General features: G+C 54.3%; 6 protein-coding genes across 6 annotated transcripts; 1 reads left to right on the top strand and 5 right to left on the bottom strand.

Annotated features, from left to right (window-relative positions):
- Window positions 1-89: 89 nt before the first annotated feature.
- Window positions 90-2,912, bottom strand: L969DRAFT_97471 (uncharacterized protein; the record flags this gene model as incomplete). Its single annotated transcript, XM_014709344.1, has 8 exons — window positions 90-383; window positions 432-490; window positions 541-670; window positions 719-1,338; window positions 1,387-1,483; window positions 1,536-1,853; window positions 1,902-2,042; window positions 2,094-2,912. 8 exons carry the CDS (start codon window positions 2,910-2,912, stop codon window positions 90-92), a joined length of 2,478 nt encoding a protein of 825 aa, XP_014564830.1.
- A 543-nt stretch (window positions 2,913-3,455) lies between these two features.
- L969DRAFT_55372 (uncharacterized protein) lies at window positions 3,456-5,206 on the bottom strand (the record flags this gene model as incomplete). Its single annotated transcript, XM_014709343.1, has 3 exons — window positions 3,456-3,988; window positions 4,037-4,244; window positions 4,298-5,206. 3 exons carry the CDS (start codon window positions 5,204-5,206, stop codon window positions 3,456-3,458), a joined length of 1,650 nt encoding a protein of 549 aa, XP_014564829.1.
- A 161-nt stretch (window positions 5,207-5,367) lies between these two features.
- L969DRAFT_55453 (uncharacterized protein) lies at window positions 5,368-6,963 on the bottom strand (the record flags this gene model as incomplete). The annotated part of the gene is made up of 1 exon (XM_014709342.1): window positions 5,368-6,963. The coding sequence occupies one exon, from the start codon at window positions 6,961-6,963 to the stop codon at window positions 5,368-5,370; it is 1,596 nt and encodes a 531-aa protein (XP_014564828.1).
- Window positions 6,964-7,087: 124 nt separating this feature from the next.
- Window positions 7,088-10,980, top strand: L969DRAFT_97468 (uncharacterized protein; the record flags this gene model as incomplete). The annotated part of the gene is made up of 15 exons (XM_014709341.1): window positions 7,088-7,119; window positions 7,176-7,325; window positions 7,379-7,534; window positions 7,588-7,704; window positions 7,765-7,959; window positions 8,007-8,085; window positions 8,141-8,200; window positions 8,248-8,333; window positions 8,394-8,520; window positions 8,571-8,716; window positions 8,886-8,932; window positions 9,041-9,117; window positions 9,174-10,148; window positions 10,199-10,884; window positions 10,926-10,980. The coding sequence occupies 15 exons, from the start codon at window positions 7,088-7,090 to the stop codon at window positions 10,978-10,980; spliced, it is 2,988 nt and encodes a 995-aa protein (XP_014564827.1).
- L969DRAFT_80444 (uncharacterized protein) lies at window positions 10,931-11,631 on the bottom strand. The gene is made up of 4 exons (XM_014709340.1): window positions 11,462-11,631; window positions 11,317-11,402; window positions 11,176-11,259; window positions 10,931-11,120 (listed from the first exon to the last, which is right to left on the bottom strand). Exons 1-4 carry the CDS (start codon window positions 11,555-11,557, stop codon window positions 11,000-11,002), a joined length of 387 nt encoding a protein of 128 aa, XP_014564826.1. The 5' UTR covers window positions 11,558-11,631; the 3' UTR covers window positions 10,931-10,999.
- Window positions 11,632-11,711: 80 nt separating this feature from the next.
- Window positions 11,712-13,659, bottom strand: L969DRAFT_106098 (uncharacterized protein). The gene is made up of 8 exons (XM_014709339.1): window positions 13,404-13,659; window positions 13,074-13,345; window positions 12,976-13,013; window positions 12,781-12,931; window positions 12,502-12,671; window positions 12,304-12,443; window positions 12,060-12,247; window positions 11,712-12,004 (listed from the first exon to the last, which is right to left on the bottom strand). The coding sequence occupies exons 1-8, from the start codon at window positions 13,602-13,604 to the stop codon at window positions 11,830-11,832; spliced, it is 1,335 nt and encodes a 444-aa protein (XP_014564825.1). The 5' UTR covers window positions 13,605-13,659; the 3' UTR covers window positions 11,712-11,829.
- Between the last annotated feature and the right edge of the window lie 90 nt (window positions 13,660-13,749).

Here is a 13,749-nt window from a genome sequence, read left to right as displayed (position 1 = left end):
CCGCAGATTCGCATGTTCGCATTTAGACAACATGCAACAGAGTGAAGCTAAAGATAGCAGTGATGGAGTAGAGAGCAAATGATGAGTGATTAATTCGTCTCGATTTCCTGGAAACGACCCCGCTTGGCGTCGTCTGATGTTGGTAAATCGGATGCGTGTCGTTTATGAGATGGCGACGGATTCGGGCTGTCTACGTTGACGAGGCCTTGTAACATTGCAAGATACTCGGACTCGCCAATCCCCATCGTCGCAAAAGGGTTGTTCTTGTCATCGCCCGAGCCAGTCAACGAGACCAGCCCGTTGGGTATCTGAGCCTCTCCGACTGAGATGCCCCTAGGTATATCTGCGAGCTGCTGCATCTGCTTGAGATGGATGAGATGTTTCTGCAAAGATGTCAGCATCGTACAAACTCGTTGAAGCATACAGCGCACCTCGAGCATGCCAAGCAGGCCCTCTTTGGTGAATGGCTTCGGCAGAATATCGTTCATGCCTGTAGTCCGTAGTCAGTACGGCAGTCAACGATCTGAAGCGCAGACATACCATGTGAGAAATAGTTCAAGATTTCGTTGGGATTTGAATTGCTTGTCATGCTGATGATGGGTGTGAGAGAATCGAACTGGCGAATGAGTGAAGCGGCTGATACGCCATCCAGATTGGGCATGACGATATCCTGCACAAGGATCAGCACCATGATCGCTGTTTACGGAATACGACTTACCATCAGCACCAGATCGTACTTGTCCATGTTCATCTTATTGACAGCCGCAACACCATCGACGGCCACATCGATCGTACAGCCAAAGACTTGCAAGAACTTGCTCGATAGTCGCCGACTGACTGCGTCGTCTTCGACGAGTAGGACCTTGGGCGGTACAGACCAGCCTGGAATATATGTGCCTCTGCGAATCCGTAGCGTCGACCCTCGGCGTTCGCCGGATGCAGAAGGCTCTTCCATGCTCTTCTGAGGATCACTGGAGAAGGGATTGGTCAGATTGGGTATCTGTTGGCTGTCTTGGGCGGTATATTCATCGGTGCCGTCGCGAGGCCTGAGTTGCCCGAGAGTGACGACCCGTACGGCGGGCTTGCCCGCCTCCGGATCAACATGTGGATCAACAGGGGGCTGGGATGCGTAGCTGCCGTTCATGGGAGGATGGGGGTGTCGAGCTGCTTCTGGCAGATTCTGGGAAAAGAGGGAAGCTCTCCGAGTGATCTCTTGCATCTGATCGAAAGATGCCCGAGCGACTTCGTTATACGATGAGATAAGCCTCTGAGTCTGGTCAGATGGCGTGTATGGCCTCGGTGCTACCCCTTCTGCGGCTGCGCTCGCTTGCGCTTTATCTGCGTTTGCGAGTCAACACCGATTAATAGCAGTGCTGGATAACATACCCGACTCCATGGTCACGAGGTACTGGAGCAGGTTCTGCATAAGCGCGTCTTGAGCCACTAGGTTTTTCTGAAAGGTGACGAGCTCAGAGATGACCGCCTGGATGTCCTAGACATGAGGCACAGCAAGCTTGATGATAGCTGGGACTGACCTGATGCTCCCTGGTGAGATCGTTGATCTTCTCGTTGGCCAACCCCTGGCCGAATATAAGCTGATCTAGCTGTGCCTTCATAGCGAGCATGGCAGCTTCCGTCGACCCGCCCGTGATGAGATTCTCCAGATCAGTGTTCACATTAGGCGTGACGGGCGTTGGCGCAGGCGATGCTTTGCCCGAGTTGAGGGCGCCCGACGGTCCATTTGCATTCGTGGCAGCTGCGCTCGCTTTGCTTCCTTGAGGACCCTTTCGCTTGATCCGATCCAACGCGTGCTTGGCATTAGCTCGAAAGTCTGGATGACGAAATTCCCATGTCTGTTCTCGAGGGTCAGTGCGGTCCGAAGTCGCAAATAAGATACGGACGTGATCGCCATATAGACTAGCCTCGCCCTCGACAGACTTGACTTTGTGGAAGTCATACTTGTTCAGTTGCCGCACAAATGAAGCAAAATTCGAGTGCTTGAAATGGCGCGGCAAAATATTGGTCGTGAATGAGTTCATGTCCTGCTTTGAGGCATGAGCTTAGCCCTCAAGACCGACGACTATGGTACGAGCCTTGACAAGGAAGCTGTCGCCGGTCGAGCTCCACGAGACGACTTCGTGATACTGGCCCTCTTCTAGCATCTTGAACAGCTTCTTCACGAATTCGCTGGGCCCTGCTGCAACCCTGCTGGGAGGCGCAACAGACGCTGGCGTCTCGTCCAGATCGTCTCTCGCCTCTTCCTCGTCTGCTTTTCCCGCAAACGCCCTACCGCGCGTCTCGGATCTACCGAGCGGTGATTGGCCGCTGCTGAAGCCGGTTTGCTGAGGCGATCGATCGTCAGGTATGCCAGCTCTGTACGACACTGATCTCGACCGAGGTGGATTCGTCGCTGGTCTTGATAGCATAGCGGCAGGCGACATGGGTGGTAAGGGTGCATTCATCTGGCCCTCGAAAGAGCGATCGCCTGGATGAAAGTATCCGGCCGCAGAAGGTGATGACCCAGAAGGAGATCGACCGGTCAATTGACCTATAGGCGGCAATCTCTGTTGTTGCTGCTGCTGCTGTTGCAACAACTCAGAGACTGACTTGCTTGAAGATGAAGCAGAGGATGAGACAGAAGGCGAGTGCCTCGTGTTCTGGTACTGGTACTGCTGTTGATAGTGCGCTGACCTTGGCGAGAGGGGTGCGTGGGAGTAGGTATGGATATGCTGCGCGCCTGCTGCAGATAGGGAGGACAACGGTGGGAGCTGTTGTTGATGGTACGATGGTGTGTGAGCCTGGGCTGCTCCAGATCTGCCGTTGGTCCCGAAAGACGGCGCTGAGTAGCCGTGCCTGCCGCCGGACGAGCCTGGCGGTGCGTACGATTGGCTGCCGCTATCGTAGCTTGACATGTCTGCCTATTGTAAGTGCCGCAGAGTGACCAGCTGCGAGGTCTCTGGGGGCGATGATCAGACTACGAATGTAGCCGAAGATCCTTGTGCCTTGCGACTCCCTGCAGCCCTGCTAGTCCAATCTGTGCTCGCTTGAACGTCGATGTAATGACTATCTGAAGCCTTGACTAGCCATCGATGAAGGAACAGCGTAGGGCCGTCGCCGCTAACGGCTGTGTTTGCTTTGCGTTTGATCACTCGGGCAGTCCGCTGTGCAGCTATTTGATATCCGGCATTTAGGATCATCAATCAAATGATGGTGCCACGAGGCCGCGCCAGAGTGACACGCGGATCATTGGCATGACCGAGCTCATCTTGCATCGAACGGTCAACAGTATCATTCAGACACTGCTGCGTCACTGGCGTGTTCGGCAGATTCGCTGCTCCGACAGGCGATGACAACAGGAATGGAGCTATGCATCCTTTCTTGAGTCGCGCACGGTAGCACACAGAGCGTTTGCTCAGTCTCCACCACAAGCCTGGAATATACTCTCCTCGTGATGGCTATGCCTTGATGCTGCTAGTCTTGCGCGTCGCTGTAGAGTGCACAGGACATCTGGCGCGTCGACAGTAGCCAAGCGCCATCCGATCGCGCGGTGTACAATGCGTGTGACATAGCGCGCAAGGACAGCCGCTGGTAGCCTCCAGACTGCAGTCGGCGCGCAGACACGAGAGAGGACGTCGCGAGTCGGAAATGCTGTCCCTGATCCATCTGGGGAGACTGTGAAGCTGCTCGCCGATAGCGTGCGGGATGAACCCCCAGCTCTGCTCCGAGACATTCTGGGCCACAATCCAGGCGACATTGTAGTTGATGGACGGGTCGTCATCGCCTGCATTCTGTGTCAAACGCTCTGCGATGACTTGATGTGCACGCCGAGAGAGAACGACGCCGATCTGGGCGAGCGGTAATCCGCCCTCAAAAGCATCGCGAGGAAGGCTGCGCCAAGTCTGAGTGAGAGAGCTATATATGATGCCTCCTCGAAGCTCTTCGTGGTGATGCCACCATAGCTCGAGTTCAGCGTAGCGATCGAGCAGCACTGCAACACCGCGTCAGGAGTCTGCAGCAGTTCGAGCCCGCTACTTACTCGTTCGATACTCCACAACGCTCGCCAGGGCACCTTCAAGATCGAGGATGCGATGATCGAAGACGAAGTCGATAACGAGCTGCCGAAGCTCCCACGTAATCTCCTTGGGGGCGAGCAGCGCGAACTGGTCCTGCGTGCACCAAGTGACACCGAAGAGGGAGCGACAACGAGCCAGGAGCATCATCTGGCGACGGTGGGTCTCGCGCTGCTGTGCGATCACCTTAGCATCTCTGAAGCGACATATCGCGTAGAATGACGGACCTGGGCAGAGGTGTCGAGAGGAACAAGCTTGCCCTCTCGAACGCGTGTGATAGCTACATGGCACCGATCGCACAGTACTGTAGGCTTGCCATGACGCGAAGCTGCTTGCTTTGGGCCGAAATGAGCAGCGATACAGTGCTCGTGAGCTTGGTGATGACGGTGTAATGCTACCCTGCAGACAGTACAGCTAAGGCGATTGACTTCGAGCACGTACTGCCATATGGGTCGACGAAAGCCGGGAGCGGCTTTGCCAGCAGCGCCTTCCCATACCCGATCGCTCATTGCGATAGAACGAAGACCGCGACTTGCACGACCGAGAGTGATGAGATCGTAGCGCCATTCGAGGCCGACCTTGCGCACAATCGTCATCAGCAATTCGGGCGGAAGTCGGCCGAGTGAGCCCAGCCCGTTCGTCACGGGCTCTCTTTGTGGATCATCGAGATCGTCAAGGAGCTGTGTAGGAATTGGGAAGCGTGTGGTTACTTCCTTGACAGCCTGGCGCCTGTGTCGATTTTGACTCGCGGTCGGCGATGGAATGTATTCGGGCCTGTCGTCGTCGTCGTTCGAGTCAGAAGTGCGCATAAAGTCGTTTGCTAGCATAAGTCCAAGCATGGCTTGATCATCGACTGCTAGCATGACATTGTCTCCATATGGCCAGGAGTCATCGTCCGATTCCGACGACTGTGCCATCGTCAGATCTCCGTCGTGCTCAAAGCTCCGAGTAGCTGTATCTGCTGATCCGTGTGAGAATGGCCGAGACCTGGTCGATGGATGTCTCGTGCGGTCATAGTACATGCTCAGGTATTCGTCAACATCGCCTGTGTCTCCATTGCGAACCTGTCGGTGCGCAGTCGAACGATCTCCGAAGAAGGAGCTAGCAGTAAAGCGCACGAAGCCGGATGTGTCCATCGGGTAGCAAGCTAGCTCTTGTGTGAGATGCTAGCTCGGATGACACCTACGGAGCCCAAATGACCGAAAGCGCCTCAAGCTTGGCATCGTCTTCGGTGGACACACTCGACTCGACGAGACCAGGCCTCCGATTGATGCACCCGGATGAACACTTTTGCATCCTATTGGTCGAACATGAAGGCTTGTACACGGTGATACTCCATCTGGAGCTGCGCATCCGAAGCTTCACTGTGCGAGCAAGCGAGAAGTTCGAGTACGTCTTCGACGTAGTGCCGCTTTGGTAACATACCGCCGACTGGCAGGACAGCAGAGACGTGATACTGTCTCGTGCTCAGCGAGGGTCGTGAAAGCGATCGCCTCCCAAAAGAAGCAGATAGAACCTGCTGGGCCGGTGCAAGATGGACGAGCTTGAGCCTATTTACACCCTTGAGAATTTTCTCCTCCAGCTCGGTCAGATGGCACCATCTTGATAGACCGAGAAGCTCGTCTCGTATATGGCACAGCAGCGGCGGCGTCAGGCTCAGGCCAAAGCGGGAAACAGCTCTGAAGGCTGCCAGCGTACCGAGCCAGTCGCGTTGAGTGATAAGAGCGGACATAGCAGCTTTGAGAGCATCTATGCTGAACGGTGATCGAGCGTACGCTTTCGAAGTTGCGCGATTAGCTAGACGGTCTTTTTCTCTGCGTGCCATCGCCCGGAAGATGGCTCTCGGGTCCAAAGAGAGCTCTGATGGCGATTCCATCTCAGCTAACAGCGGCTCGTGCGATGTCATTTGAGCTGTTCTGTACCGTCTGTTCCTTGCCATTCGGGCGGACAAATGATGGGCTCGAAAGACGGTGACAAATGCGCGATCTGCGAGAGCATAGTCCGGGTTCTCAATTCCGTCAGGCTCGACAGGGGCTTCCCATAGCGCGACGTGCTTGTCGAAGAGAGACTGAACGGTAGACAGATGTCTTAGCTTGAGCTCAGCAACCATGAGTATCTCAAGCGCGCGTCGATCTAACGGGATGCTAGCTTCTTTGACGAGACTGAGCAATTCGCCATAGACGGGCTTTCGCGGTGCATGCTCTGACACCAGCTCGATCAGGTCAAATATGATCAAGGCGCTTTGCGCATCGTCGGCTTTGCAAGTATTACGCCATTCGACAAGCATATCGTAGGCTTTGTTGAGATTGCCTTGAAGCGCATAAGCTTTCATACGAGCACGGTAGTAACCCAAACTGGAAGTCTCGCCCTTCAAATCGAGTAAAGCGTTGTACTGTTGCGCGATCCGCTCTATACCGTCGAATTGACCAAGCTGAGCCATGGCATTAATCGCAGAGCTGACGCTAATCTCGTCCTCGAGCGCCTTCCCAGACACGAGGAAACGCCCGAGGATGGCGACCAGACGGTGGTGCACAGGATCTGCGCTAGCTTGTCTGGCTCTTATGACAGCAGCAGACAGTGCAGCCGTCTGTAATCTGACTGTCGGCTCATTTTTCGCTTCGAGGAAAAGTCGATAGGCTTGCAGACCTTCTTCGTACGCGCGATGGCTGAAAAAGGACTGGATCACAATTTCTTGCGTACGCGGAGGCGGTAAGACGGAGCGATGGGTAAGCCAAGCTGTATAGTGCTTCAGTGCGCTCTGAGGATCGTTCGTCAAGATATAGCGCTTGATCTGCGCATGAGCTGCGCTCTCGTCCGCTAATTGTGCTGACTGCTTCCCACGAGCGACACTGCTTAGCATGCGATGGGACGTGCGACATGCTGGGCGCATCATGATTGGCGTTCGTCCGCCAAAAATCGCTTCGTCGGTGAACGACCACCAGATCTCCGCGCGGGGAACTTCGAACCTGCAGCATGACCGGCAGCGCGTTCGCCCGTCTTCCGGACCTGTTGCGGGCATGGCACCTGCAGGCAAGGATGCTCCCAAAGGGTCCGTGGCTCGCCGTTGTTGATTATACCAGCCTGAAGACGATAGGACCCTGACAGGACCGACCATGGTGAAATACGACAAGCAATTGATCAGGCTAAACTTGAGGCGTATCTCTCAAAAAACATCAGTCATATCACCCTGCCTATCGAGATAAAGCAATTCAAGTTCGGCCAGAGCAATCCCACCTACTTCATCACCGACGCAAAGTTCGTCCGCTGGTCTTGATCTGCCTATGTAGCTAAGCACACCACGCCGACAGGAAAGTCAAGTACGTATTGAGGAAGAAGCCGCCGGGCAAGCTTGTGTCCAAGACTGCTCATGCTGTCGAGCGAGAGTACAAGGTCATCAAGGCCGTCGGTGAAGCGAGCAGAAAGGCAGACAAGGCCACCGTACCTGTGCCAGAGGTCTACTGCCTGCACGTACCCCGCTTGCCTCCGCTAGCACACGGCTCAGCTTCACCTCTCGCAGATGTGAGGACAACGATGTCATTGGCACGCCGTTCTATGTGATGCAATTCCTGGAGGGTCGCATCTTCACAGACGTTAGGATACCTGAGCTTAAGTCAAAAGAGGAAAGATCCAAATGGTCAGCTATCGCCATGTAAAATGGGTCTTTCCGCTGACTCTGAAGGGGTGGGATTCGCAGCTGGGAGAGCGTTATCCGAACGCTGGCGGCACTGCACGCACTGAAGCCGAATGATATCGGTCTATCAGACTACGGCAGTCAGAAAGATTTCTATCCTCGGCAGATCAAGAGTCTGGCACGCGTGTCACACGCACAGGCCGCAATAGAGCACAAAGATACAGGAGATGCTGTCGGTGACATTCCCAACTTGGACTGGTCTGCTCGCTTCTCGCCTTGTTCGCGTGATCTGATAAGCCTGTCAGGCTGCTCAAATGGTACTCTGAGAACTGCCCACTCGGCGAGACGACGATCGTACACGGCGATTTTAAGCTTGATAACATGGTGCGCAGCAGAATCATCAGCCAGGGTGCAATCATTGAATCTTCCAGACGGCCAGATATTCCACCCTACCAAGCCAGAAGTGATTGGCGTTCTCGATTGGGAGCTTTCGACACTTGTCAGTCATGTCACGCATATTGCGGTCCCTCACTGAGAGGAATGCAGGGCCATCCGCTTTCGGATCTCTCAAATCTGCTACAGCCGTTCTACATACCATCCGACAGCGGCTCGGACATCGTCGTTGGTTTCAGGCAAGCAGGGAAATTCGTTCAGCTTAGCTTGGCTGAAACTCTGGAGCGGTTCGCTTGCAGAGATCTAGAGCCAAAGGATCTGCCAATCCCAGACGCAGAAACGCTGATGAAGCTCTACTGCAAATCGGTTGGCCGCTCATACCCAATCAAAGGATGGTCTGCAGCAGTCAGCTTCAGCTTCTTCAGGGTAAGCAAGACATCGTCCACGATGCCAGCAGCTCATCGGATTCCACGCAGCTTTCTGTCATCATGCAAGGTATCGCTGCACGTGCCGCACGCGGTCAAGCTAGTTCGGAGAAAGCATCACTCTATGCCAACGCATTCGGGCCTGTAGGCCTACTCGCGGCAGACACAATCCAACGCAGCAAGAAATTCTCCAAGCTGTAGACCACAATGCACTCGTTCCTGAAGCCTCTTCCCGGCAAACAGCAATCGCGAAATCACGCTTTGACCTCCGATCGCGACTGGAGCCCACAAGGTCTTTGCGCCATTGCTCTCACGCGCCTTCTGGGGGCTTTCACATGCCAATTCTGATTTTTCACTTCTTATCAGTCAGCCGCAGGCACGTCGTAAGACCAGCGCTGGACGTTGGTGGGCCTGTATGCGATTGCCTCGAAAGCGTCTGCATGAGCGCAGCTGGACAGCTCGACTCCGAGCGGCGCTGACTTATCACATTGTCGTTCCGCTCATACTGCTCAACATACTAGCATGCAACGGCTGGATCACCTCATATTTGCACGTCAAGAGCCTCACACATGATCAGAAAGCGCTCAACGTACTACGTGCAAGTCATCGTCTCCCTGGCCAGCGGTGATGCTGACAGAGATCATCTGGCTGTAGGCCTTTGAAGGGGAAGCTAGACGGCTCTCGGAAACCAACGATGCCCTCGTTCGATTACAGAGGTCGCTCAAGACAAGCAGGATATTTAGCGAACAGAGCACTTGCCTGACAGACAGCAATGTTCAGTCGGTACGAAGTGTTCAACGAGCCAAAACGGCCAACAATACTGGCGCGAATGCTATCTCGAAAGCAGCGCCTATACAGGCGGCGGGTGTGCCTATTGCGCCAACGGGTAAGGTTATCGCAAGCCCACAATCGTTCGCATTCCTATCGAATGGCACAATGGTCAATGGTACAGCCTTCAATGGTCAGATGTTGTCCGTGTCCCTCGAATGCGCCTCTTCACTCAAGACATCACAAATCAGCATACAGCATCGACGGAAGGAAGCGCAATTCTTTCTCGCATATCAGCTTTGGAACTTTCTCTACACACTCGTCGGCTTATACTTCCGTTCGGTACCTCACTTGACCAGCGCTTTTCTCATGCAAGGCTTCGTACTGCTCGCTTCGTTTGCCACATCTGTCGAAACCGATTCGGATGCCCGTGCATTTGCTCGATTGGTGCAAACGCATTGCGGCGGAGCCAATGTTCTCAAGGGTCTCGGCTTCGCCCTCAACGATATCAATCGCGACTTGATGCTCTCGCACAGCATTGCGCTCCTGTTCGCCATCGCACTCAGCATCAAGCTCATGCCGGATTACTCAGCAGCTTACACGAGCATCGGAAGACCGCACAGAGCGAATCGAGCAATCAAAATCCGGATGACGCTGGACGCAATCGTCTGGCAAGACTTCTTCATGATTCTTGCCTTTTTGTTTGCTTGGGCCGCAGAGTTGAGCGAAGCTGGGATCCTCATCGACAAGCCTAGCGACTTTGTCAGCCTAGTGATCAATGCTTACGAGTCTGGCCAACTCCTCTTCGCTATCGTGCACTTGCCGATGTCTGCGCTTGCGTACTTTGGCGTCTATTCAAAGGTGAGCATTCTGATCCCAGAGCGGCCAAGATCTGATGTTTGATTGGACAGAAACCTTTGTTCATAGCAAGCAAGGGTATTGCTCAATTTGTCTATCTCGTCAATACCCTCGTCGCCGTGCTGTTCATCATTCCGAGATACTTCGAAGCATGGTACTTCTTGCAGATCCTTGGCATCCTCACTGCAGTCTTTAATGCGCTCACGATCCTCTTCATTACTGGCTATCTGACTGCTATCCAAGACATACCGCACGACTTCAAGAACGAGATGGACTTACCTTGGAATTCTGTGGCATTTGCAAATGAGGACAAGTACGACCACGAGAAAGCAAGTCAAGATCCGGCTTGGTCAAGTGCAGACATGATGAGAGCGATGGGAGCCTCACCGCAGTCAAGGGGTCAAGGAGTTCTCCCCGCTATCAGTGAGGAAGACCAGCCTACGATTCGCAATTCGACCACACACGTTGACGGAAAAGAAGGGTCGCAACGACAGAGCGTTGCGTCGATCAAGACGACGGCCACAGATCCAGATGCCCTGTTCTATTTCAGCAAGTGGAAGGGCAGTCAGAGAATGAGCAGGCTTACGATGCCCTCACCTGCCGTGCGTAGATCTGTCGCATCCGAATTCTCGATTGGAGCTTTCGGCCTGCGTACCACACCAGAGGAAGTCCTGGACGCCTATTGGTCTTCCACAGACACCGACACGAGCACGACTTCGAGCAGCACAAGCAGACCCTGGTGAGCTACCAGAGCCACCTCGATGAAAGATCGAATGCAAGCCTTGGACCGAAACGGGGCGACAACAGGTCCTGTCTGAGATGCGCGTGGGTATAATGGGCCGAGCGAGTGCCATCTATTGAGGCGGACGGTTCTCGTCGCCTCCGCCAAAGACTGAACTGTCCTTGACGTTGCCTTGCTCTTGGGACGTCTCGCGATTGGACATGAATGACGCAGCGAGTGTCAATGGCTTGCCTCTGCAGAACACAACGAAATGAGATCAGGGCAGCTGGCGATGACGATGAGCTTTACTTTTGGAAGTGCTTCTTCTTTGTGATATTGAGCTTGGCAGTACAGGGTGAGACGAGAGTGTCCGTCGGCGAACAGAATGATTGGCTGAGAGTCCGATGGCCAATCAGCTCAGGGACACGAGCAGATAGAGCTGCGACTGACCCACTGGCAGCCATCTTCTTGCCCAGGAAAGCCTTGCCGTTCATCGTTGACATGCCTTGAGGTAGATTCGATGCTCCGTGAGGGACCTGGGAGGAAGATTCGGAAGGTGAGCACGGATGAGGCAGAGAGTAGATGATGCACAAACCTCGACGTGTGCTGCGTGTTCTGGATGATGCAGCTGCTCGACACAGGGCGGGGAAGGTGCTCTTGCGTCATCCGTAGTAGTGAGTCCCGACATCATGCCCTATCTTACGTCGGAAAGTATGTCTGGGATCGTAGACGAGAGTTCGACAACTCGACAGCTTTTATAATCGGCCAAACTCGGCGAAGTCACCGCGCTGCTCGCGCGCCAAACGCGTCCGTCACGCTCAACGCCCGGTTTCGTCGAGCACAAGAAGCAAGACAGATATGCAGTGCGACGCAGATTGCGACGATGATACAAGACGATCGGATACGGTAGCGCGATACAGGATGAATCAGATCTCGAGATCAAGAAAGACAGACAGAGGAAAGTTACATGATTGCACAAGACGACTTTGCTTCTGGAGCAGGATTGATCTTCTTCTCAATCTCAATGAGGATGTCCTCAAAGACTTTGGCGACATTGTCGTTGTCTTTGGCCGAGGTCTCGATGAAGACGCAATTCCACTCTTGCGCGAGCTTACGCGCTTCTTCCTTGGGTACTTGTCTGCACGAGCTGAGCTCTGTGAGCTGAGAGCAACTGACAAGAAAATGAGACGAGCCTTTGTGTCTCGAGATCAAGCTTGTTGCCCACGATAACGAGAGGGATAGTTTCCTCGCCGCGTGCATCGAGAATCTTGTCCCTTATGACCCTGAGCATGTTGAAGCTCGCTCTCGAAGCGATAGAATAGACGAGTACCCAGCCAAGAGGGCCAACGGTGTGCTTCGTATGCATCAGAGAGAATTCATCCTGCCCTCCGACTGACTGTTGAGCAGATGATGAGCGCACAAGCCACTTCGACTGACCTGCCCGGCAGTATCGTGTATGTCGAGAGCGAACTCTTTGCCCTTGTACCTGATAATCTTGCTAAAGTGGTTCTCGATCGTCGGGTAGTAGCTCTCTACAAAGTGGTTGTCCACATATTGAACGACCAAGGAGGATTTCCCTGCACAAGAATCGCTTCTTCAGCGGGATGGATCCGCTAGAGAACTCAGCGAGCTTGCCGACGCTACGTGAGCCCATGAGGGCTATCTTGCGCGGCAGAGGACCGATAGGTTTGCCCGAAGGCGTCGTCAATGCTGTCGTTTGCGACATGATCAAGCGAAATGTCAACCGAGGCAGGCCAAGGACTGCCTGGGCTTGAGTACGACGGCGATAGTGCTCAACGAGTGTGCTGTCGTCTTGCAAGCGGTCTCACTCGCCGCATCAGCTCAGTGATCGAACCTCGAGACTGGGCCAGTCCGGGCGCGCGCCTGATTTCTTCAAATGGCCCACGAAGTTACATGGCATGGAACGAATCTACAGCATGCATAGGGTCTAGTCTGCACATCGTGACGATCATGGGTGTCATACTGAGCTCGTCTACTTTGCCAGAGGCTCCATCGGGATGGCTCTGACTGACGATCATAGATGGGGTCGAGCAAAGTCGGCGGCCTTGAGGGTGTCGCCTGCGCCACAGAGTGAATCTAGCACACTACCTAGTCCTTCCCGGCCAGCATGCGCATTCAGTGCAAATCTGCGTCACAAAGCGACAACTTAGCGAGTGCAAAGGCTTGCTGAGCAGAAAGATACGCGCCTATCTCTACTCCACGTTTCTATCCGTTTGCCAATGGATGCCCAAGTCCCTCGGTCGACATCTAGACTGCCCTGTGCTTGCATCTGCGCTATCTGTCTGAAGCGTGTGCTCGCAGCCGAGTGAGGCGTATAGGCTATCCTTTCCCGGCAAGTGATGACGCCCGCCAGCGATAAATTGATGGATGACATGAGAACGCTTGGGGGCCGAACGGCTTGCCCAGGTGTGACAAACGTCACTTCTCTCACGTACGTCTCGTCCTGCCCTCCTATGATCTGTCCACAAGTCAGCTCGATGAGCTCGCGCGGGCTCACCGCAAAGGGGCCGACGGACCTTCATGACCCATCGGGGCGCACTCTGCTTGACGCCCAGTATACGTTCAGTCCGTATTGTTCCGTCTGGAAGGATGGAGCGATCGATGACATCGACAGAGATGACATGCTCTGCGTGAGGGTTGGGATACTTCATGAAGACCCCGAGCGCCGTCTCCTTGAAGGGGAAAGGGAACTCGAACATCGTCTCGAAGACCTTCATGACGCTCAACGAGCCTATGCCGCTTCGTCAGCGGCTGGCTTGAGACGTTCGAGGCTGATGAGGGTACCCAATCGTCGTTCGGTCAAGGTGCGCGCGTCATCGCGTCATCGTCGACGTCGTCGACCTCGACCGAATTTGCCGCCGC

The sequence above is a fragment of the Mixia osmundae genome (genome assembly GCF_000708205.1).
Source record: "Mixia osmundae IAM 14324 unplaced genomic scaffold scaffold_16, whole genome shotgun sequence".
Classification (NCBI taxonomy): domain Eukaryota; kingdom Fungi; phylum Basidiomycota; class Mixiomycetes; order Mixiales; family Mixiaceae; genus Mixia; species Mixia osmundae.
Note: the sequence above shows the minus strand (reverse complement) of the source record. Positions and strands in the feature narration are given on the sequence as shown.

Bases quoted from the DNA above. Each gene is read 5' to 3' on its own strand.
- L969DRAFT_80444 (XM_014709340.1), bottom strand. From the start codon at position 11,557: ATGATGTCGGGACTCACTACTACGGATGACGCAAGAGCACCTTCCCCG. The intron at 11,403-11,461 runs GTTTGTGCATCA...TCTTCCTCCCAG, and splicing joins AACACGCAGCACACGTCGAG to GTCCCTCACGGAGCATCGAA. The intron at 11,121-11,175 runs GTAAAGCTCATC...TGTGTTCTGCAG, and splicing joins AAGAAGAAGCACTTCCAAAA to AGGCAAGCCATTGACACTCG.
- L969DRAFT_106098 (XM_014709339.1), bottom strand. From the start codon at position 13,604: ATGAAGGTCTTCGAGACGATGTTCGAGTTCCCTTTCCCCTTCAAGGAG. The intron at 13,346-13,403 runs GTCCGTCGGCCC...ACTTGTGGACAG, and splicing joins CGCCCCGATGGGTCATGAAG to ATCATAGGAGGGCAGGACGA. The intron at 12,248-12,303 runs GTCAGTCGAAGT...GTCGGAGGGCAG, and splicing joins TACACGATACTGCCGGGCAG to GATGAATTCTCTCTGATGCA.